This window comes from Lathamus discolor, chromosome 17, assembly GCF_037157495.1.
Source record: "Lathamus discolor isolate bLatDis1 chromosome 17, bLatDis1.hap1, whole genome shotgun sequence".
Classification (NCBI taxonomy): Eukaryota; Metazoa; Chordata; class Aves; order Psittaciformes; family Psittacidae; genus Lathamus; species Lathamus discolor.
The window spans coordinates 4,939,923-4,964,903 of record NC_088900.1 but is presented as its reverse complement, the minus strand read 5'-3'; the positions used below and the strand labels follow the sequence as shown (position 1 = coordinate 4,964,903).

Genomic DNA, 24,981 nt, shown 5'->3' with positions numbered 1-24,981 from the left:
AAATGCAGGAAGCAACTGGTCACTCAGGAAGTCACCATCAGAGATTCAGAGTCCTGGTGGCCATTCACAAGTTGCTGGCAGTAGAATTGCCCAGGGATTTGCAGCAGGGGGTGGACCTTAAACGTGATTTTACCTCTGATACACAGAAAAATCACTAGAGCCAGAAATTATTGATGCATTTAACGCTCAAAAGCCACATTGTAGTGATCTCACAGCTTAGAAATTGATCCCAAAGGGCTGAAAGTTGTTTTGAGTAGGTACCACAGCTGTTCTGGGTGGCTTTGAGGTGTACTGGGCATCTAGACTACAGTCTGGGTAACCCACGGTCCTTCAGAGAGGCTTTGCTCCAGCAAGAATAAGATGATGACACTCTTAACCTGAACTTGCTCCCAAAATTCACGTGACATGATGGTAACATCCTTCCTTAATTACATCTACTGTGCACATGCAGATCTTTCCCCAGCACAAATATTTATGTTTTGGTGTTATTTCGAAGAGCCATAAGCAAATACATCTGACTTCATTAGAACCAGCCAGGCTTTAAAGTAAGCATGCGCTGAAGGGATTTGTTAGGTCAAAACTCTGAGTATCAGCCTGCAAATATAACCCAGACTGCCTGTAACAGCTCCACTGTGACAAGAGAAAGAACGATTCAATGTTAAGTGAGAAACCGATGCACAAAGCAGTGTGTCTTATTGGGATCTGGGGTGCTTTTAATTGCACAGATTTCTCCTGAATCCCATTCTCTACTGTGCATGCAAATGTTGCGTGTGCTGCGTTTTATCCAAGCGATGGTGAATTCCCCAGGGACACTGAGATTGTACTTGAAATCTGAGACGCCTCTAGTAAGCTGGAGGGAAACTGTGACTATCACAATGGCATGTGGCCCAAACTCCAGCTCCTCGCATCCTGCCGCGGATCCAGCGGCTGGGCACAATCTCGCAGTACCTTGGTTTTGTGCTGCTGTCTGCCTCCTGTCTTGCATAAAGCGGAGCACAGACAGGTCCAGACTGAAATGTGTTACTCCTTATCCATGCAGTGATTTTACAGAAGGCCTGGAACAGGGCTTTGCCTTGGTACCTTCTAATCCTTTTCCTCTGCAAAGCAGCTCTGTCCTCCCCATGACAATGATTCTGGGTCCTCTGGGTTTTGAGTAGTGTTATACAGAAGGCTGTGTGAAATGCTTCCCCATTGTGCATCACCACATGACTCTCTTTTGGTAGGAAGAAGGGTACATCCACTTTTAACTCTAAGCCCCAGCAAACTCCTGCCTGGGGCATGCAGTTTCTGCATGTCAGTATTTAGGATGTCACCACTCCACTGGTTTCCAAAACCCAGCTTTACAGCTACAGGGATCTTTTGCCTTCACAGCACTTCCAGAGCAGCAGGCAAAGGTTTTAACAAATGGAGAGTTCACCCCCTTTGGAAAGGGAGAGCTACACACTGAGTTAAAGCTTGTTTGCAATGAATCCTCTGGATTTGCACCACTGCATCTGGGTGTATCTCACAGAATATGGGGTGGTCATTAATGAATGGGATAAGCTTGCAGTTAGTTCCTTGCTCTTCATTTTTGCTATTCTTATGTGTCATCTCTGCTTCAGGAAGGGTTTAATTATGGTTGATGGTTAGTGTTGTGAATTATCTGTGCCACACTGGTGCCCAGAGACCAGTGTGATTTCTGTTGTGCTAAGCAGTGTATATGAGAGTCTTCAGAATTCCTTAGGAGCGAAGAAAAGTTAAGGCACTTAATTTGGACTCCAGAGTGGAAGCAGTTCTTGAGCTCTGCTCTCTGCTGTCAGACATGACCATGCTCTACCATTCCTTTCCCAAAGGCTTCCGGGTTTCTGTAAAGGATGGATGGATTTCCTTTCCACCACCACTGCTCCCCATTGAAAAGGGCTTCTGTAACTTCATGCTGAGGTTTGAACAGTTTCCTCTGGTTTTGGATTGACCTTTGCTTGTGACTGATTCATACATTTCTCACATCAGCACTAATAGCTTAAACAGCACTTTCCCTTCCCTAGCATTATGCCCCCAGTGCGTTCACAGCCCACTGCCGTACCTCTCTGCCTTTGTTTTGTTGCATAACTTAAAATCTGTGTTGTAAACCCCCTTCTCCCACTTATTCCTTAGCCCTCAGCTGCACCTGCTCCCGGTTGCATTCGTCTTTCCACAGTGTGAGTCAGTGGAGTGGCACACGCTGTTCCTGGTTCTTGGCATTGACACACACTGGAAGATCCCTGCCTGATGCAATTCTGGGATTGCGATGCCCGAAAACTCCATGAGCAGTTAATTCACTCCAGTCTTTGTCCTCAGCGGAGCCCAGCCTGGCTCAGCCCATTAATCTGCCACGGAGGTTCCTGTGTGAGTTCAGGCATTTCACTTCACCTCTCAGTTTCTCATCTGTAGAAGTAACCAAGTGCTTCCTTCCCTCTCTGCCTTGTTTGGTCAATCTGGAGTAGATGCTTTTATAAGGTGGGAGTTGTATTCACGAGCAGCAGCCACAGTGATCTCAGTGCAGGCACCTCCTGCGATGTAATGAGCAGAAAGAAACCCAGTGGTTCTTCCCATTATGTTCTTTATCACTCAGCAACCTCCGACCTTGTTCCTCAGATATGGGCATGGTTATCCACCTTTTGGGTCATGAACTTCTTTGTAATGGGGGTTTGTAGCATTGCAGCTGTGACGAGCAGCTGTGTTTTCCCTGAGACCCAATCGGTTTTCCAGGTTTCTGCAGCAAGTGCCCTGGCCTGCCTGGTGAAGGAGCCCAGTAGAGTACATGCATGTGCTTGTGAAGCTACTCCATTGATTCATACATAGCGCACGCAGCTAAGGCTTCAGCTAGGTTTAAACACCAGATGGTTTCTTACATCAGCCAAACTTTTATGTGTGTTTAAAGTTTGCAGCCAGCACATAGTCAGGACCCCGCTCTCTCTGCCCATTTCTTCCATTGATTTCTTGCCCTTTCATAATGTTGCAGCTCTAAGATTGGTAGTTCCAAAACCAGAATTGCATAAGGAAAAAGGAATTAATAATTAAGATAACCCTAAAGGAACCTCCACGCTAGGAAGGTTCGTGCTCCTTTCAGAGCCTCTTTTATGACACAAGAACCACCCTCCGGTCCCCTCACATTTACATCACTGCTTCAAGATGTGTCTCCTAGCACTCCTCTACCTCACACACAAGTTCTTGTAGGTGCTGTTCTCTACCTCTGTGAACTTAGACCTCTAATAGCAAGTACAAGTGTGTGTATGGCATTTTTTATAAGAGATTAGAAGGCCTGCCGTAGTTTTAAGTCAGCAAAGTCCAAAAGCTGTAAGGAATTAAACAGTGTGAAACGGACTGTACCTGAGTGTTAGCTGTGTCTGCAAATGAGCTTTGTCTTTGAGGCAGGATGGTACAGATGGTGGCAGTGTTTATTGATACAAGGCTCTCAATGAATGTGCTATATACTAAGTAAGCAAAGAGCTCTTGAGTGTCATCAGCTCCAGTGGATGACAGGAGCATAGCACTTCTACTCGGTATAATTTGCAGGTTTAACTGGTGGAGTTGAGCAAACAGTCGGAAAATGGATCTGTCTCAGGCAATGCTGATTTGCATATACGTAAACTGCATCTTTTACACCTTTGCTGTCCCACTGACTCTATCAGAACTGACCTGAACTCAATCACTTTGGCCTAAATCTATTTGTTTAAGTGACTGTTGCTGTTGATATCTGTAACATTGCACACATGAAATGCTTCAAAAGTGATTCTGTTGCACAGACCCTACTAGTTTTTCATCCGAATCTCTGTGACTAAACCCAGTACTGCAGTGACATGGATTTGTGCAGCTACAGGCCTGCTTATGTGCATGATATTTGGTCTGGAGCTGATATGGCGTGAAGCAGGATGGCCAGCTCCCACACCCAGGAACTGTGTCCAAGTTGTGCACTTGGTTATTCACTCTTTGTTATGACTAACTTAATGGGTAATGGAGATAAGAGAAACATGTTCAGAAACCTGAAATTATCTATGATAAAGTTTTCTTGGCATCTAAGATCATAATCAGTCATCTATTATTTAGCAAAAAGATGAAGAGGAAAGATCTCCGGTCTTGTATCTGCTCAGCAGATAGCAATCACACTCACATGGCTTCAGAAAAGCTAGACCTTTCTGAAGAGTGCTGTTCAGTGCTGTTCAGCAAACCCGCTGCAAGAAGAGTCTCCTTGGCTTTATTCCTCTTTCTTACCCTGAAACCCTGAGCAAATCCTTAGAGGTTTCTGTGCCTTGCTTGTCCTGATTGTAAACTACAAATGGGCAATGCTCTTCGGAGGAAAGGCTGAAAACCACCAGATCTTCACAAAGATTGTAAGCCCTGGATAAGAACACTGTAGGTGCCTCAAATGTCAATAGAAAATCCTCACTGAAATAAAGTTCAAAGCAGCTGGATGTAAAAGATGGGTTTTTTTTTGCAGCTAGGAAAGGAAAGACACTATTTATAGGACATAAGATATTCTAGTCACTTATGAAACACAGAAAGAAACCAGACTCTGCCCTGAAGCCCATATAACCCAAACCAATCCCATCAACAGATACCTCACATGACACACATAGCAAGCTTGAGCTGGGTGGTAGCTGCACCACACTCACCTTTCTAGGAGCAGTGGCTGTCATCTGCTCAGGACTACACCTCAGAGGGACACTTCCCTCTTTCCAGCCCTGAAAATCAAGGATGTAAAAGCCACGTGAGCCATGGGTTGTTTTTCCTGAGCAGAAGGGTATATAATGTGCACGTGAAGCACAACAAAGCTGCTTGAAAGCATGTGCTGAGCAGCAGTGAGGGGCAGAGGCATGCCAAGGGGGGTCTCCCCTGTGCTGCTCACCAACCAGCTCGCTGTCATTGTCTGACTTTGGCCTGCTGAGACAGGTGCTAATCAGCTTCCAGATCACACTTGGGTACGAGGCGGGCGACTTGTCATTAGGGGCTGCAATAACAAGAAGCAGCTCTTGTCTCTCAATACTCTATAGAACTGGGAACCTCTTCTGCATGCACCTGACGGTGGCTGTGAGCAGGGGAGCAGCGCCTGGCTTGCTGAGGACAAGTGCTTTCCAGTGAGGGGGGTTTGCATTTTGTCTTGTTAGACAGTCATTTGGCAAGTGCCATTTGGTGCAAGCTGATCCTTAAAAAACAAAGGGGGGGTGTGTGTGTATGTGTGTGTGTGAATGTAGCTAACATGAGTTTTGCCTTTTGAGCAAGCTCAGAGCCTGCCCCCGCTTCATGGAACTCTTGAGTGTGGTTGGGCACGGGGGTGTTGGAGGAGTGGAAACCCTGATCTGAGATGTGAACGTTTCATTGAGAGAGGCTGGTTCTTTCCTCATCCTATGAAAAAGATGCACAAGGTAAAGAAGAAGATGCACAAGGCGACCTGAGTCATAGAAAGCCCGGTTTCCTGATAGTCATTCATTGCCATTCACAGTCAGCTCCTGTAGTTTTAGATAGAGAATTATCTTGCAGGTTAGATGAGCAATGGAGATCGGAGGTGGGGAATGAGGCATGTGGCTTGAGTAACACAAGAACCAAGTGAGATGCCCCTGCAGAAAGTGAGAGGGAAGCTTCTGCACCCACCCAAAAGCTGAGAGGGCAGCCCTGGTATTAGGCTTAAAAGTATTTCCTCTTTGCCAGAAAAGAACTAAAAAAGAAGAACTGAGGAGAGATTCAGCTGATGAGAGTTATCAGGCAGGTGAAAACAGCAAACAAGGCCAGCGCAGTTGTGAGCTGCCTCTGCATTCATACTCCCATGTCACCAAGCTGGGCTCATAATAAACACTCTGTATGATACGAGCACACGTGGCAGAAGGCACTTGGTTCTGGATGCCACATGCCAGAGAGGCTTTGAGAAATAAGAGTAAAGAGAAGCACGAGACAGGACAGTGTGGGGCTAATCAACTTCTATGGAAGGACTGAAGTAGAAATACTTGATGAGATGGCAGTGCTGTCGCCAGCTTTTGTGGTATCTGATTTTCATCTGGAAAGCCTGACTTGCATTCTAATTCTATTGGAATATCAGCATTTAGTTAATGAAAGTGAGTTTCTTCAGACTGCAGGAAACAGATTGAGATGAGATGTGAGGAAGAAGTTCTTTCCAGTGGGGGTGCTGAGGCTCTGGCACAGGGTGCCCAGAGAAGCTGTGGCTGCCCCATCCCTGGCAGTGCTCAAGGCCAGGTTGGACACAGGGGCTTGGAGCAAGCTGCTCCAGTGGAAGGTGTCCCTGCCTATGGCAGGGGTTGGAGCTGGATGAGCTTTAAGGTCCCTTCAACCCAAACCAGGCTGGGATCTACGATTCTCTGGTGCACTGTGCTGTGTCCTGTGGGCAGCCCTGCCTAAAGGTTCAGATACAAGCCAGTGAAGGGAGGGCATGGGAGTGATTGGATGGGTAGATGATGTAGGTGATGCCAAGGAAGTGCTGTGTGAGCTCCTCAGTTTAAAATTAAACCTGGCAAAACCCCAGGCAAAAAAAAGGAAAGGCCTTTTTGGGAGCTGAGGTCAGAGAAGTCATTCTGCCCTCCTTTCCCCACCCGTTCCATTTCTCTTATTCCTCTATCACACACATGAGAAAAGGAGGAGGGTTTTGAATTGTGTTTATTAATTCAGAGTGACAATAGGACACCTGGACTAGCACCTGTCAGAATAGGATGCAAATTAGCCCAGGAAAGCTAGTCTTGATCAGTGCAGCCCTAATGAAGCACTAATAGAAGTGATAATGCTTTGAGGGGTATTCAGAGGAGCAAGAACTGCTCGAATATTGGCTCAACTGCATTAACGCAGCCGTGCTCACATTCACAGGGACTTCTTGATGCTTTTCTGTTGCTCTTTGCTTTTTAAACAGCCAAACCTGGGACTTATTATAATATTTGCAAACAATGGCATCGTGGAGATGCTCTGATTTACTGTAGAGATAGAGAGAGGTGATGTTTGAAAGCTTCAGTTAAAGCAGGATTTGCTTCTGTTCTCTCAAAGGAAAGGTTAGCATTTTGCTAATAACTGTCACAGGTTGTAAATGGCCTAAGTGTCATCGGATGGATTTTTATGATTGCTTTTAATCCAGGTCTTTAGACATCATGAGGTGTAAGCAAAGAAAGGAGCTGAACATTCATGAGCCTTTCATGAGTGGAACACACCTCAGATGTGACTAGGATAAGAAAGAAACTGCCCTGACAATGAAGTAACAACAGGTTCTGTGCTTCCTGAGTTATGCTTTTTTATCATCATTATTTCAATGTTCCTCATTCTGTATCTCAGGCAGATAAACTGCTCTGCATAGATGGATATATGCTTGCATAGGTTTTGAGAGTAGGTGGAGGCTTTTTCACCCTGCAGAGATAGTAAGTTGCCGTACTATCTATTTCATCTCCCATATGTGGTGGGTTTTTTCAGCTCTATCAAACTTCAGACCAAATTTAGACAATGGGACTGCATTAGAAAAACTCACTTTACAGTGTTCAGGTCAGAAGAAAGACAGCAAAGCTGAGGCTGGGATATGTAGGTGATCTTCCCATGAAAATGATTCCTTTTTGCTGAGTGCCTTCGCAGGAGAAAGGGAAAATTGGAAGTGAGTTCATTGCCCTACCTGAAAATAAAAGACAAAGACATGGAAATGATTTTCCAAACAGAGAATCCCAGGAATGGACTAACCTGAAGATTGAGATAAAAGGGTTTTGGTGTCCTCAGTTTCTTTGTGAACAGGACCCCAAATGCACCAAAGTGTATTTGTGTGTAAGTGCACAAACTGAGCGGTTACCAGGGCTCCTGTTTGCACTGGGGTGTGACCCTTTGGATCAGCTGCAGAGGAGTTCTCCCACACAGTGAACCTCTAAAAGCAAAGACAGGTTTGGGGGGGCTGATGCCGGGACTGGGAGCCATACAGGTTTAGCAGAGAGTGTATTGGGTGAAGCGCCTGCAAACCTCCAGCTGACACAAGCTGTATCCTCTCCCATGAAAAGCTTCATAATAATCTGTGCAGAACATCACTTTGGGATAAACACAATAATGCTATAAATACCCCAGGCCATTTCCTGTTGTTCTTACTGCAGCTTGCACAGGGTTTGTGTCTGGGTGAGGGTGTGACTGTAACCCACATAGTAACACATACGTTAACCTTCTTCTTTGCTTCTCTCGCTGACTGCGTTATGGGCTGGAGTGAAAACATGGGCTTTTCCTAACGAAATGCATCATTTGTCAGTTAAACTGTGGTTTGTTCCACTGAGCATGACATTCATCATTAATCAATCCAGCAATATTCTTTATGTAAAGCATTTAGGGCAGCAAAACGATCAGCTCTTGTGCTAGTGAAGCAATGAGCTGACTGCATATAGCGAGCCATGGTCACATACACTTCTCACCCCAGGTTATTTCACTCTCATACTTAAAGGAAATTAAATACACCTTAGAACATGCATTGAGAGCAACAAGAATGCAACCTTCTCTCCGAATGCTTAGGGTATTGCTTGCTATTTACTGAATTGTGTATTTTGTTTAAGAGGATTTGTTATTTTAGGGAAAGCAGGAGCAAACGTTACACTTGCACCTGCCTGTAAATTGCATAAACACAATGAGAGGAAAGCAAACAAATTGCAGAGGGAGGCCCCTGACTCCTAATGAATGAATGAAGTTTTTAGAGGACCAGACTGGAAGTGCCTGTAACGACGTCAACTTTTAACCCAGCAATTTCATTCAAACCAGTATTATTTTGTTTTGAAACAGCGATGTGCTGTTTGCTCCACAGAACAAACTGAAACCCTGGGTTATGAATAGTTGCCAGATGGCTTAGACTTTTTGTCCAAGTTAAACCAGCAATTTAGGGCCATATATAAAGAAGAACTTTGGTACCTCCAAAGAAGATATTGCACTGCTTACATCTTTAAGAGTTCCCTCCTAAAGTGAAACCCAAACTCAGACTGACATTACTCCAACTCCCTAAGCTTGGATCTGCTTTTGAAATATATGGTCACTTTTAACCAGATAGTCCATCCCATCTCCCTTCAACAGCAGCAATTATCATTTCTTGCTTCAGTTTATAGGAGAAAATAGTTAAATAAGATGATTTTGCCAAGAGAGAGATGGACAAACTGAAGAGAAACTGCCCCACCTGTGAAAGGAACCAGGACCATCACTCATCCGCTTGCTGCTGTCCCTGAGCGAAGAAAGAGCTGCTCAGCAGCAGCATCTTTTTTTAAGGAGATGGTTGTAAACCAATTTCCCTGTGATTGTGGCCAAATGAGGCAGAGTGGGTGTGCGCAATGGATGTGTTTCATGTGAAAGGCAAGGAAGGAAATGGTAATAGCAGGCAAGCGTGGGGTGGGGGGAGGAGAGGGGAAAGGCCTGGTAAACGAAACAGAAGCAGAATGTTCCACTCCTGCTTATTGATGTTTTACCTCCATCAAGTTTAATATTAAGCAAGTTGAGGCAGAGAGTGGCATTTGCAAAAGCTTTAAATGAAGGGCAAAATGTATTTTGCTCATCTGATTCGTATTTGCCTCTGAAGATGTCCCTAAATGAAACACCTTACTTAAGTGTCACACCGTGGCTAAGCACCTAAAGCAGTGAGAATCCATATAATTGGGCTCTCAGCCTGACTTTACTGCACTAGTGCTGTTTGACCTTCAGAGAGTGATGTCTTTGTGTCTTGCCTGATCACATGTTGAAGAAAAGCTTTTCACAGGTGAGAAAAGCAGTGTGAAATCTGCCCCTAAACATGACCTTTAGTATGGAGATAAAGCAAGGCGGTATTTTGACATGTTTAACAACACCCACTTCACATTTTTCTTTGATGGTACTGAAAGAATTGCTTCCCTGGTGACTAATCCTGTGGTCCGCTGGCATTCCTAAAGATGTTACATCTACTGTGACGTGAGGAAGTATCAGGAGAGTAGAGCATCTATAGCTTCATTAGTAAAACGTATCTTGCCATGACTGTTGCCAGAGAAGCTGTGGCTGCCCCATCCCTGGCAGTGTTCAAGGCCAGGCTGGACACAGGGGCTTGGAGCAAGCTGCTCCAGTGGAAGGGGTCCCTGCCCGTGGCAGGGGTTGGAACCGGATGAGCTAATAAATTTGATGCAAGTTTATCAAAGCCCTGTTCACTGAAAAGGCTGATTTTGGCAGTTTTCTGAAAGCCCTTCCTGGTGCTTTCTCAAGTTTTCCAAGCTTTGTTTTGAAACTACTCTTTATTTAGAAGCATAGGCCAATTACAATATTTTAAAGCAAACTGAAAAGGTTAAAACTGCAATGAAACATTCAGAGTAGCTGAGACAAAATATTTCAGTTAACTTCAGGTGGGCTTCTCCGAATCATCATTTTGTCTCTCTGTCCAACATTGGGATCGGAAAACTTCTCCCAGCCTCCATCATTTCCTCAGGCTGTAACAACAGTATCTCACACATTCCAGGTTTGTCCATCTCTTACCCTCTCTTGACTCCTGCTTTTGCCCCTCATTTTACATGGAGAGCTTTGACTTGAACAATTTTGCCGCCTGGATGGTAAATGATCCCACAGCTCCCAAATATCACTCCAGTACTGAAACCACAGAAGCATCTTTTCTGTGCCTCCCGTACACTTCCTCACTTGAGAGCTGAGGAAATGAAGTATGTTGGTGTGTCAACATTATTAGTGTCTTTGTATTGTGAAAGCACTAAGACAGCAGAGATACAGACCATGACTAAAAATGGACAAGTGTGGCATGGTGCTGGGCTCAGGAAGGAGAAAAAAGAAACCCCAACAGCCCATTCCCCCATGGCATTTATGAAATATTCCTTTCACTGCCCGATCCACCTGGATCTATGTGCAGGGCAAAACGCAGTGTTAGTGTTGGTTTGGGTCTATGCCAAGGTGTGCCCCAATTCGGTTTCTTTTTTTAAGCCCTCAATTTCACTAACAAATCAGAAATGGGGCTTTGAAGGGTGGTTGGGTGCTTGGTTTTGGTGTTTTGTTCTTCCTTCAGTGCTCCCATTTTCTTTAGAAAGAACTGAGCAGACAGATGCAGGAGCAGAACCATACCTGCCTCTGAGCCAGCAGAAGAGAGTGCTAAAACTCCTACCCATTGAATTGACACCCACCTTCCTTGGGCTGGGGTAACTCCTTCAATGAAGTGGCTTGAAAACTTCCAGCCAGGCTGACACCTATTTGCTTTGACTCCTCCTAAGAGTTTTAATAGCTCGTGTAGGTTCTCACTTGTGCCCAGAGCCCGCCGTTGCCTCTCTGTAGGGTGGCTGTCTGGTTAGCACAGTCAGAATTAAGAGGCGGGCTATTTTATTAGCCGGTAAAGCTGATTGATTTATTAGAGTAGAAATCTCTTGCTAGCTCCAACACAGGTTATTCTCCAAATGCAAACTCTATTTCATTTCACACACACCAAATAGCCCAAGTGCCTGTGCTATGAATAGGCCCCTTTGTTACCCTGCGAATCGACAAGACAGACTGTTTAGTTCATGTCTGTACATTAGCGAAGGAGGACGGGGTCTGTGAGACAGATGTGGCCTTTAATTGCATGGAAATATTAGAAGATCGTTAAGCCATTTTTGACAGGGTTTTCCTCTGACTAAGGGAGCAGAGCCTTGTTTCAGGGAAGGAGCAAGGAGCAGCCCTGTCTTGCCAGCCCCACAAATAGGACCTTGTCCTATTCCCTCACCCCAGTGCTAAACAAAACCAGAGGAGATTTAGTCAGAAGCCCCACTTTCCTGCCAGAGCTGCAGAACTACATCTCAGAAAGAGCTCGCTTTAAATTGCATCTGATAAAAGGCTTTTCAACACAGCTCAGGGGACTTGCCCTGGTAGAGATAAGAGCAGCCATATCAGCTCTGCTAAGAACATGGAGATGTGCTGAGAGGCCTGCTTCTTATTTACATTAGCATGATTTGAGAGCAAGAAACTCTTCGGCAAAAGGAAAACATACTGCAGTCATTGCAGCAGACATTGGAAGCAGTCCTCCATAGGAAAGTGACCTTTTGGGGGGCCTGGGGTTTTAGTCTTAGTTTAGCTACATGCTACAAAATGACTTTAAGCAGAGTGTTTGGTTGCTTTGTGTTGGTTCTCATGCTGTGAAATTAATGTAAGAAACTTGTACCTGTCTGCATGGCACCTCTGAGATACTGGCTTGGTCTATTAGACACTTGGGTGTCAAGGTAGGAGCCTGACAGCTCTGTAATTCGAAGTTATCAAGTCAGAGCTAACGATCTGCATTCAAAAAACCAAACCAAACCATCACTTCAGCTGCTACAAGTGGGAACTTGCTCAGGGATAGCGTGCATCATGTCGAGATCTGAGCAAAGGTCCTAGAGATGACAGAATCCTGACACTCACCCCAAACCGACCCTTGGGTGTACATGTTTGTAGCATGACCTTGAGCAGAGGAGAAGGCTGGGATGCAGAGCTAAGTGACTTACCTAAAGCCATAGCACTGAATTGCCCTGCCTGCTTTCCCTGCAGCAGAACATTCCAAACTCCCTGCCGTGAACTCATTCCTTGCTCTGCTTTGCCAGGACCAAGCCATTAGATCTCACAGGTGTGGATAAGTATCCCTGGGTGCAGACTTCTTAAGGTGGCAGTAGAAAGAGACCTCATTTATCTAAGGCAAGCTCAAAGCCCTTCTCAGAACCACGCTGATAAAGCCAACAGACTTTCAGTTAATGGTTACTGATAAGAGATTTTGGTAAGTTTTTTGCTCAGCCTCCCAGGAGAGCAGGTTTTGTTTTGTCTAGCCCTAGGATAACACTTGTTACTTCTATGACCTCCTTCTTCTGAGGACAATGGAGCACTAGACAAAATCTGAGCTCTTTTGGGGTCAGGCATCATATGTATAGGGAAACTGAGGAAAGGGGATATTAACACAAGTGTGTTTTCTCTCACCTCTTCTTGTTGTGGAGTTAGCCAGGAGGCTGAGTGATTCCATTAGATGTGACAGCAGTGATGGAGTTAGATGTATATATTTATCATAGAATCATAGAATGGTTTGGGTTGGAAGGCCCCTTAGAGTTCCAGCTCCTAAAATGTAGCCTGTATGTTTGTCTTCAGCAATGGCTTTGCTGTAGCATTAGGCATCAGAAGCTGTTTAACCATTGCAGTGTTGGTAAGATAGCCTTTTCTCTGTTATGTTCCAATCACTAGGAAGAGTAGAACCTTGTCAACTCCTTTTTGTGTTGTAGTGTTAACTTTGGGTTCCAGCCCAGGTGCCAGGATGGGATTTGGACTTTTTGTCCAGCAGGTAACAGTGATGGCTCTCCCTGGATCCTTCCAGGACCTTTCTCTTGCGCTGATATTAAAACATCAGTGTTTCTTTGTAAAGAAATCAAATGCCCCTGGGAACTTCCACTGGTGTAAACTGGCTTTTCCTGTTCAAATATCTCGATGGAGATTGACAAAGAAAATATCTCAGTGTAATCCTGCGGAGCTGTTTTCCTTGGAATGCTGCGAGCAGGCTTGTTCACAAAATCTCTGCTTTTCCTATAGGCGTATGCAGAAACAATCTCGTCACTGGAGCCACAGGGGCTGGGCTCGGTGCACAAGAAAAACACAGATCTGTGCCATCCCAGCGGGGTGGCAGCCCTCAGTTCCACTGCCAAGTGGAGGAGACCAGTTGGGAACTGGATAAGGAGCCAGCAGAGGCTGGGTATTCTGCAGGAGGCATCAATGCATGGCTTTATTAAGCGCTCAGCTGGGCATGGATGGCATCAGCTGGCAAAGAAAATGGAAAACCTGGTCTGAATACTGTTTCTAACTGCTCCTCTCTTGGCTGGTCTCTGTCATGAGGTTTAAACCAAATATTTCAGAGTGATTCAAGCGGCTGTGGCTCCCAACTTCAGCTAAACGTGTGATTTGTGTAACTTCAGGCTCTTCCGAAAATCTCAAGGTCAGGACTTGTCCGTCGCAGTAAATGCCATTTTTTTCTGGTTAAGGGGCAGCTAACAGTTTCACGGGGCTCTATCGAGTGCCTGCATATGCTTCTTGGGGTAGAAATAGGTTCCTATGTGTCGTGAACCACCTCCCCCATTTCCTCTGTACTCTGTGTGATGCACGCTTGACAGCAAGCCTAAGTAACCAGCTCTGGGCTGGAGCACTGAATTTATGCGCCGAGCATCATGAGCACTGAGACCCTGAACACAGATTTAATCCAAACGTAGCTCAGGGACCGAGGCCAAACCCAGAACTCAAATAGACTTGAGCCCTAACACTTGAGATCTCAAGCCACATCTGGTTAAGGATTCAGCTGCAGGACTGCCTTGGACTTGTATTTGCCCTTTCTGATATAGTGTCCAGACCTTGCAATATGCACTGTAGATGTCAGTGATGGATTATGCCGTTTATTTCCTTTTGGCTGAACCTTTCCACTGCTGAGCATTCCCTAGGTAAGAGGCTTTGAGAATTGCTCTGGGCTCCTACCCCTGTTTCAGGGGAGAAGCACATACTGCGCGCTCTCCTGGAGACTCTGCTTTGATTCTTTCATGCTGTTGTTTTTCCTTAGTCTGGAATAAGTCATCTTGGGCTGAAAGTGCATGTTTTGTTCTCTGCGGATGGAAACATAACAGCACCCGATGAATGTTTCCTGATGGGCTTCCTGCGATTGTGAAGGGAATGGTGTCAGGGAACAAAACAGGATACGATTGCGGTGTTTGTGAATGTAACTGGGACAATGGTATCAAAGTGAAATAAAAAATAATGAATGGGCATTGCTGCAGCTGTGAGTCAGAGCTCGGAGGAACCTGAAATATTTGTGTCTCTCTAAGCTGCCACCTCCCAGGTCTGGAATTCCTGGGAGAACGCGCTTTTTACAGTGCTTTGCCACTAGGAACCCAAACTGAAAAGACAGGATTTTGTGCTTGCACCTATTCCTTTATACTGTTGAGACTGCTTTACATCCTTTTCCAGGGCAGCCTGTGAAAGAGGAGGCACATGGATGTGACATACCCTCCCCAGTGCTTTCGGGTTTCTCATTTTGCTGTTTTCCTTCCCAGGATGAATTATCTGTAGTGAAAAGATTTGATTGCTTTTTGCATGCGGAAAACAAACCCAGCAGGATCGTTTTATAGCATCAGTTTCCGGTACGAGTCAAAGTAGCTCCAAAAAGCTCTTCTTTGAGAGAAACGGTGGCACTATCTCAACAGGCAAATGCAGCTTAAAGGGAGCTCAAGTCTCCTGAAACAAAGTGCTTGGTCAGCCTGCACACTTCTGATACCTGCCACTGAAAAGCAGCCTCTGGTGCTACATCAAGGAGAGTGGGTGCTCCAGGACAAAGCTGAGGTCGGCACAGGGTTTCTGTCTAGCAGTAGGCTGCAGTTATTCCTCAGGATAGCTTGGGTTTGTCAGGGAGCCAGGCTCTGAAACCATCTTGCAGTTTCCCCCCATGTGTCTTCAGCAGCAAAGACCATAAAAACGCTACAATAATATTTACTGGAGTGTGTATGTTCACAGTTACATAGTTACATCCATGTGTCTCTGTTTACAAACGCAGCTGCTCAGCGCAAGTCCGTTATTGTACAAGGGTGAGGAAAGCAAAGAATTAAAAGGAAGGTGAAGTAGATCCAGGTGGATCTGACAGCCCAGCTACAGGAAGCAATCACACATGCAGCGGCAAGTTATTCCTAGTGAGCAGGGGCAACTCTGGAGCAGCAAAGCTGTGGGCAGAGATCGGTGGTGATATAGAACATAGGGGAATGGATTTAAGCTGAAAGAGGGGAGATTTAGATTGGACATTAGGCAGAAGCTCTTCCCTGTGAGGGTGGTGAGACAGTGGAACACCCAGAGAAGCTGTGGCTGCCCCATCCCTGGCACTGTCTATGATTCTATGGTATAAGCAGAGTAAACTGGCTGAGGAGAGTGTTATTACATGGCAAAGGCTCATCGATTTTCTGGCAATACGATACAGCTTGGAAAGGATTTTGAGAGCTCACACGGACCTTCCGCCTCAGCAGAGTTCTGTTGATTGATTTGCGTAGGTGAATCCTTTTGTAGTGAAATTAGCAGCCAAAAACCGAAACCTGGCTCAAGCCACGCCAATGGCAAAGCTCTACAGCACTTTGAACAGGCTGAACGTTTACCTGCAAGGTTCAGTACTCATCCTAATTCATCTCACGTGTCTTGGGTGGCAGAACTAGGGAGGAATTCACCCAGAACTTCTGGGAACAGAGGCTGTGATTAGCCCCTCCTCTGCTAATGGACACACGCCTCATGTGTTGCTCCCAGTGTGTACCAGTACCAGTACCAGCAGGGCATGAAGCACCAGAGAAGTTCAGAGTGCTTAGGAAAACCACTCTCTATAGGTGCAGGGATGTGGGTAAACCATCTGGGGACTGGCAGGGATGTTGCATGCTCCATAGCACAGCTGCTGTTCTCTCTAAAGGAGAGCTGCAGCACCCCTACAGGATTTAGGAACATGCATGACGGAGCTGTGGTCATCTATCACACACATCCAGTCTCTCCAGCCTCAGGTTTCACTATATTAACAGGTCAAAAAGCCACAGCAGTAATTTGGGCAGGTTCTTTTTGTTGGGTTTGGTTTTTTCACTTCCTCTCCCGGTCCTGTGCTATGACTGCACAGGGGCATCTCCTGGAGACTTCCCATGGGGCTGTCACCCCTAAGCCTCCTTATGATGAGCCCTAAGGCAGCAGCTTGCTGGGGAGGAGTATTGTGACCTGGTTATTCCCATTTGGTACTGAGCCTGTTGGAAACAAACCAGAATAGGCTCTGAGCTGATTTATGTCAAGTCTAGACTGAGAAAAAAAGTCATTGGTCCAGATCCTAGAAACGTGTGCTTGAAGTCAAGTGCTTTTCTGAAACGTGAAGTAGCAGAGCATGATTTAATAGTTTTCCCTTTTAGAATCAGGTCTAGGGGATCCTGAGAACAAAACAACGCAGCATGCATTTTAGCAGCTTTCTTTTATCTGTTTGACATGAAATTTCATGGAAATGGGGAATGCAAATATAAAAAAAGACATATTTCCTTATGAGAAATTTTGCAAAAACCTTTTTTAGCTGTCTGATTTCAGTGTGGTTTTGCTCTTTAGGCCTATCTTAGTCCTGCTTTGTTTCCCCTTAACATGAGTTGCTAAGTTGTGGTTTCCCATTTGTCTGAATTGTGAAGACATGGTGCTGTATTCTAAGACTGCCACGTTTTGCTTCGGTGCAGTAGTCTGGGTGGAAAGTGAAAGAAAGGCACCTAAGGAAAGCTGGTGTTGCAGTCTGTGCATTTAGTTGGCCTGCTTTGTAGTTGTGAGCAAGTCCTCAGCACAGAGTAAGAGCAAAATTACTGCAGTGTAGGATGTCATCATAGGATTAAATGAAACCCCTCCTTTATACACAAAGAAAGCCTCAAATCTGCAGAAGCTTTGACACAGTCTTAAAAGTACACTGCCCTCTTGATCTTTACTGTTGCGGCAGCAGGGAAAGCAAGACTCTATCTCCCCCATCCCTCCTCCTCCTCAGGGCAGGGGCAGCTCTGCATCAGGATTACCAGCATTTGGGTTGCCACAACCCGAATACCATTGGCTCAGCTGGAAAATGCTGTCAACAGAACTGTGGTTGGTCATTGTGCAATGCTGCAGAGCTGACAGAAGAGGTACAGAGTGATGCAGTTTGGCAGCGATGGCTCTCAGCCTGCTGTTTTCACTATAGGGTTATGATGGATCTCTGGTGCTAGCTGCAGCCCGCAAAACCTCCACTGGAGAAGCAGGCCTTAAATTGATTGTGAAGGGCATGAGATTGGATTGTGGTTGTTGGCAATAAAATGCCTATGATTATAATTTTCCAGGGGGAGTTATGTGGAGTCCCTGTACCGATCACATAATATCCTGCAAGGAAGGTGGAGCAGCATGAGCAAACCTCAAGAAAAGTGTGCTGAAAAAGCTGCAGATTCCTTTTTGGTCTGGTTAGGTGCATTGTAAAGACTGGATAGATTAAAGTGTGGGATTGCATCAAGCCTTGCTTTGAGTTATCCAAATGATTCCTTTTTGTGTTCCAATAACAGCACTGGACGAGGCTCTGTGCCCCACAGTGCATGCATGGGGCAGGACAACAGAGGACTGAAGGGAGAACAGTTGTGAATGCCCCATCCCTGGGAGTGTTCAAGGCCAGGTTGGACAGGGCTTGGAGCAACCTGCTCTAGTGGAAGGTGTAAGGTCTCTTCAATCCAAACCAAGCTGTGATTCGATGAAAACAAGGCACAGACAGGGGAATGCATCACTAAAGGTTATGCCAAAGATCAAGAGCAGGGCTGGGAATAACACTTTGCCTTCCTGCCTCCTAGTTCAGCGCCCAGTCCCTCCAAATTTGCTGCTCCGAGATCAACACAGACTCCGCTCCCTTTTACATTTTATATTTGACTCATTTTCTTGTAAGTCTGATGTTATCTCTGCCTGTATGAGATTCTGGCAGCAGAAGTGCTGACTTGTAAAACGGCAGTGCCAAAGTCATTTCTATTCAAGGAATAGATCCTCTGTGCTAACCTCAAGCTATGTGCAAGGCTGGTTGCTGCTGCCACCTCTGATTTTGGTGTTTCCCATTGTACATTGGGCTCTTCTGATGGTGGGTCTGTGTCGGTAACATGGTCTCTACAAAACTATTTCAGGAGTGATTTTGTCACAGGACTGAGAAAGGAAAAAGTCGCCCCTCTGGAGGTGGGAGTTATTTCCATGAGGGTTCGGGTATTCAGCATTTTCTTCTAAGTCAGACTTTGTGGAGGAGGATGAACCTTTGATCTTTAGTGATGCCTTTTAAATGTGGTTATGGCCAGAGAAGTGAATGTAAAGGGCTCAAAGTCGATATTCAGTGAAAAGGCATTGCATGCACCTGGGAAAAGCCATTGCTGTAGATGCTGGGTTATACCTGGAACGAAAGCGCTGACTACTCTCACCTCACCAGCTCTTGTTTTCATGACCCTTCTCCTCCTGCTCAACCCAAGGGGCTTCTAGGGAGCTTTCCTTGCCAGGGAACTTTGGATAAGGTTAAAAGCTTGAGCTTTTAGGGGCTTTGTCCAAGGCAAACTGTGAGAGGTTAATGAGGACATTAGATCCTAGGGCTAGGTCTATTATTAGCATAGTCATTAGCGAAACAAAGACTGTGTTAGGGACTGTGAATGGGAAGGACATCGAGGTAAACCATGTTTCAGAACTCTGCATTGCACAGTTGACCCTGGTTTTTACCTAGGGGCTGTTTCTCCCATCCATTCTGTTCATATATGGGCTCAAATCTCCCACTCAATTCATTAACTAAGTGAAAACTTACGCTAATGCTTGCATGCCATCTCCATCCCACAGTTAGGAACCAGGATAACTTGCTTGAAGCTTCAGTGGGCGGTCAGTCCTCCCCACCATGCCACTAGCAGGACAGACTGGCTTTCTTGCAGCACCCAGGGACACAATCACCTTGCTGTGGCACTGAGACCTGGCACCTGGGTCTAGATGGCTCCTGTAAAAGAAGTTAAAACTGCAAATTCAACCTTTTACAACTATAAACTGTTATTAATAATGGCCGTATTGCACAGCCAAGGGATCCAGAGGTGTGTGCCAGCTCTTTGAGAGCTGTTTCTGTGTCGCAGCAATGGGAGCCTTTCATTTGTGGTGGCTCAGCAGTGGCTGCCCTGCAGAGCCTGGGGCTGTGCTTCACAGCGCCTTGAACTTGCCTATTGCACACTGCAAGCTGCCATAGACGGGACTTGCCACATTTATGCCAGGAATGTGATTAAAAACTGGAAAAACTGAAGCTAGCCTATTCCCAGAGGCAATATAATGTAACATATATGCCAGAATAATACACACAAGACCCCTGTCTCAGACTCAGTCTGGCCAGCTCAAGGACACAGCCCAGGAGGCAAGAGCACGGGGGGAACCCTGGCGAGCTGTGTCCTGTCTGGTTAGGTTATATTAGCACCTTTAACACCTCCATGTGTTTTCCCAGTTGCCCGTCACCAAAGACTACACAGCTCTTGCTTCCAGGGGATAGATTCCAGGGAATAGACATTTGCCCTCTGGTATTCAGTTTAACTGTTGATCTCTTCCTCAGCCAGAGCTAAAGCCAGCCACTTCCTGAGCAGACTGGTCCCTCAAAGCTGACGCTAGCCAAGCAGATAGTGAGTGCAAGGAAGGTTACACACAGTCCCTGTCTGGGTCTGCAGGGCCAGGCAAGCCCTGTCCTCCTCCAGAGAGGTAGTCCTCATTGCTGGGACCTTATCTGAGTGGTCCCCATACTCCAACCCTGCCAGCTAAAGGCTGCGTGTTGCTTGCCACCCCTTTGTTTTTCTCTTGAGCCTTACATGTACACACCACAGAGAAGCTGATGGCAGCAGGGACTGGCATTGTGCCACCCAACTTCCCTTGCATGCAATCAGCAGTACTTGTTTGCTATTTGTACGCAGGACCCCTCTGTAAGCAGGTGTTACAAGCCGCTATCTCAGCCTGATCTGCTCTGTGTGCCTTCAGCTCCCCCAGAGCCTCCAGTCTGTAGCTTTTGTGGCTGTAACTCACTCAGGGGTTTAGTTCAAGCCATTCCTGGCTCAGTGACTACTTGAAAGTGCCCTTATGGCAGCCATCACGTTTGAATTGCTTCTTCTGTGTGCCACAGGGTCTTAAAGATGGCACAGGTTGCACTCAAGAAGCAAAATGCTCCTTGCCTGGCAGGGAGATTGCCGTGGTCCCCATGAGCACCAGTTGCTGCTACAGGCAGGGCATTGCAGCTCTGGCTTTCAAGGAAGATCCTTATCTGAGGAGGCAGACTTCTCCATCAGATATGCTGTATATGAGACAAAAGTGTGTACTTGCTTGTGTATTTAAAGATAGTTGTACTTGGATGCAGACCTAATCGTTGATCCTAGACCAGGGTTGTTCCTTAGGGTGGGTTGTTTTGGTTTTGGGGGAGGGATATGGCTTTAGGCAGAAAAAGCGTTTTCCCAGGTGGTGTTTCCCTAAAAACCCCATCTTTGTGCATATTTTTAGACTGGAAATCTCCAAACCCAAACATACAAACACTTCATCTCATGAATTTGCAGTGGCATGCTTTCCTTGCCTCTGACCAGAAAGACGCGTAGCTGAGAGCGGGTCTAGAGTCATAAATCAGTCCAGCACCATGGGTATTTGGGGTTCACCTTCCACCTCCTGCCATAGTGTGGGGAACCCCACCCTTTTTGTTCTGAGAGGAAGCGAGACTTACAGAAGATGTGTCATTTAGGAACCCCTGCCTGACATCCTGACTTCAGTCAGTCAGAGAAGCAGCAAGGCTTACCTCTTATGGAAAGGCAGAGCTGTCACCAGAAGATCTTGTGCTCTTGTTCCTTTCTACACAAGCCAAATCCGTAGCCTGGAGGTAGTCTCAACCTCTTCAAGGAGTTTCTGGCACGAGGCTGTGATCATACAGGCTCGCACCACATGGAAATTCTTCTTCCAGCACCTTCTACTGCTTTGCTCACTCTCATTATAGCAGAAGAAGCTGCTGGAGAGAGTGAACATGGTCTGAACTCCTTGTAGCCCACAGCATTAGGAGGTAGGGTAGAAGCTCTCCTTTATGTTGTGTAAAGGCTGTGTCCATCTCTGCTCATCAGTGTGAGAGGTTTTGCAGCAAACTTCAGCAGGACGTGCGCAGATGTCGGAGGGCTCCTCCGAATTCAACATTAGTCAGGCCGCTTACATTCGAGGTTTATTTGGTTTGGTTACGTGATCTGAGATCAGGGCTGGAAAAGTGCTGATGTTTCTGAATGCCGAGCACTGACCTGACTCTTTCTAAGTGGGTTGATTTCAAGCTGAGAGGGATTCTCATGTTTACCCAGTAGAGACTCCAGCTATTGACATTTTCTGTGATGATATCATGAGCCTGGTAATATCTGATTCGCACTTAGGTTCTCGTGTAATCGGAGGATTCCAGCAGCTGCGCTGTTCTAAGCTATGAGATTTTGTTTCCCTCCCTGGTTATGAAAGAATTTGCCATCATTTATTGTTTCTAAAAGCTCGTGATTTGGGCTGTGTCTTGTGAGCTTTGAGCACTGAGGGTTTAGCAGCACACCAGCTTGCAAAGCAAAGACAAGGTCTGGATGTTCACGGGTAACCCACCACTGCACACACATCAATGTTAGGGGTCTTTTGAATGCTCAGTCTGCAGAGAAGGTGAATCTGTTGCTTCCTTTGTTTTGGAGGTCTGCTGCATTAACTCACATTAAAGTCGTGTGTGCTTTTAGTCTGGGAGGTTCCTCGTTCAGTTTCTGGCTTGCCAGCCATAATGGCAGCTGTGTTATGTGCGGTTAACTCAGCTCCATAAAGAACATGCAGACCTTGTCAGATGCACTTTGAATAAGGCAGGACTGTGCCAAAGCCTTTATGAGCCTGGCATGCTCCATTTACAAAACCCAAGCACATCAACACGAGGAAATTGATAGTCAAAACTTTTTGTTAACATTTGGAATTTCTGCAGGGAAAAAAAACAAAACCAGAAAGGGGAACAATTTCCTGTTTTTAAGCATTTCTAGAAATGCGCAGTTTGGTAACTCACCAGTCCTACACTTCCCACAAAACAAACAGAAAGTGTCAAGTAATGCATTCTTTGCCCCACCACTAACACCCATAACTCTGACCTGCGCTGACTGCTTCTCCTTCACTAGTAACCTCAAAACATAAACACCGCACACAACCCTTTGAAAGCAGATGTATAGACCTTCAAGAGACACTCCAGAGCTGTTCCATGCTGCACATATCTCTGGTTGGTTTGGGACCAGCAAATGTGGGCAGGTGGGCAGGTAACTATGAAGCTGCTCACAGCAAGCAATGAGAATGGTGCACCACCAAGCAGCCGCCTTTCTTCTTTGCAGAAGTTAACTCCTGCCCCACCCAGAGCAGCACAGCAGCTCGCAAAGCAGCCCACTGGTTTTGCATAGGGGTTAATGGACCCCAAAGGATCTGATTCAATGTGCAATCCTGGCAGATGGCAATTTCAGACAGCGCTGGGCAGCTGTGGGGCCCTTGCAGGTGCTCACCAGCTCAAAGAGAGACTGAGAGTGGAGTTACTGGTTTAGTCATGGCTCTGAGCACTTGTTCTTCTTTCTCCTCAGGAGGCTCTGTCGGTGGTGAGCGACGACCAGTCCCTCTTTGACTCCACGTACGGCGCTGCCACTCACCTCCCCAAGGCAGACATGACAGCCTCAGGGAACCCTGACTACGGCCAGCCGCACAAAATCAACCCTCTGCCTCCCCAGCAGGAGTGGATTAATCAGCCTGTCCGGGTCAATGTAAAAAGGGAATATGACCACATGAATGGATCGAGGTAAGGAGCTTTCCACATCTGCTCAACCTTACATAAAAGCAAAGCTGGTATCGTCCATTCGTGCTCTTGTCCTGCATATCAACACTCCACTCTTTGTGTAGGACCATATCCCTGGGAATGTCACTCATGCTTTAATGGCCTGCAGATCTTGCTCTTGCAGTTCTGCAGCATGAAGCCCTGCCAGTTTCCATGAATGCTGCACAGTCTGGGACAGGACAGAGTTCATGCTGCAGACACTGCTGTAAATTACACATTTCATCACTTAGTTCAGCATCCCACAAATGTGCCATGGTTCAAGGAGCTCCTGAGGATGGAGTCATGCGGTAATAGGTGGCGTTTATAGCAGTGTTCCAGAGTGAAGCTAGTGGAAGGGCACTCCTTATTGCATCCCCAACTAGATTTGTGCTCCACCAGGGCAGAAGCAGCCATAGGAAACTGGAGAGCTGTGTGATGGAGAAGGGAAAAACGAGGAGACTGAGGTCCTTCATGGCAGCCTATGAGGTGTAACAAAACAAAAGGCACATGCCCACGGCGTCAACGTGAATATGTGTGACCACTGGTGAAACAGAGAGTTCAGGAGTAGATTTGAGCATCAAGGGGATGCCAGTTATGATGTATCATCTACAGGCAAAGACGTAGGAGGTCTGCCCCCCCTCATTTGTAGTGACTGCTGAGCGAGATGGATTATTTTGCTGTTTGATGATAAATTCAAAGACTTGATAACATTTTATTATCACAGCTCAAATTCTCTCTTCTAAGAATATTTTTACAGGTCCAAAGCCTTGGAAATAAATGTCACCTTCTTGGATAAAATTTTAGGTGCAGAAATTTCTTTTTTAGCATTAGCTTTTGGAGTTCCTTTTACTTTTAAATTTGATTTTAACTTCAAAGTCACAAACACCTCTAACATTTGTACAAGGACAGTTGAACAATTGAGGGCTTTTCTGCTTAAGAGTTAGTTTAGGGCTTCTGCAACAGCCTATTTTCCTGGTTTCTGAGAAGCCAGCAAAGTGCAGAGTTTGAAACAGAAGGCAGCCTTGCACTTTCAGACTTCTATAGCGAGATGCTGGTGTTAAAGACTTCAAACAGCAGCATGTTTTTTCTTCCTAGTAAGTATAGAGTAGATGCTGATTTTACTATAAGATAAAGGTCTTTGTGGCAGTTGGTCTTTGGCGGCGATCATTTGCAGTCTGAATTTGATCTTGCCATGGTTGTACCTTAGGATTACTTCATAAGAACTACATGGATTGTTGCACTAGTGTTTCCAAGCTTAGAATTGAGGCTGAAACATGGGAAAATCAGTTCTTTCCGGAAAAACACCATCCCTGGATAACACAGTTCTGTTGTGATCTTTGTGTTATGATTTCCTCATCTGCTCAGAAAGAAAGGGAAATAATACCACTTTGACCAGCTGCTCCATTAACAACTGCAAGTGCTCTGATGCCCTTGGAGAAAGGCCCTTCAGATGTGTGTTTAGAAAGAAAAGGAAGTTTTCAGAAAGGAAATCCTTCTTCCTGGGCTTGCTCAAGACTGCAAGATTCTTAGGCAGAAACCAAGTGTCCTCAGTCTCTCTAAAAGAGGGGTGACAACTTCCCAACCTGTTAGAAAAGGAGAAAAGACTGTTTTGAATGTCAGAACCAAGCACCGAAATAGCTTCCGTTCTTGCCTTTTGATACCGTTTTAGCACACGAGCTCCAATTCACCCAAGAAATGAGAAT

The 24,981-nt window shown here is 45.9% G+C and overlaps 1 protein-coding gene across 3 annotated transcripts in view; it reads left to right on the top strand.

Moving 5' to 3' along the window:
* FLI1 (Fli-1 proto-oncogene, ETS transcription factor) overlaps nt 1–24,981 on the top strand; it is a 79,339-nt gene that overhangs the window by 21,310 nt on the left and 33,048 nt on the right. For all 3 annotated transcript variants that reach the window (XM_065697331.1, XM_065697330.1, XM_065697332.1), the window contains one exon: nt 23,052–23,263. In XM_065697331.1, coding sequence (XP_065553403.1) covers nt 23,052–23,263 — 212 coding nt within the window. The remainder of the gene's footprint in view (nt 1–23,051; nt 23,264–24,981) is intronic.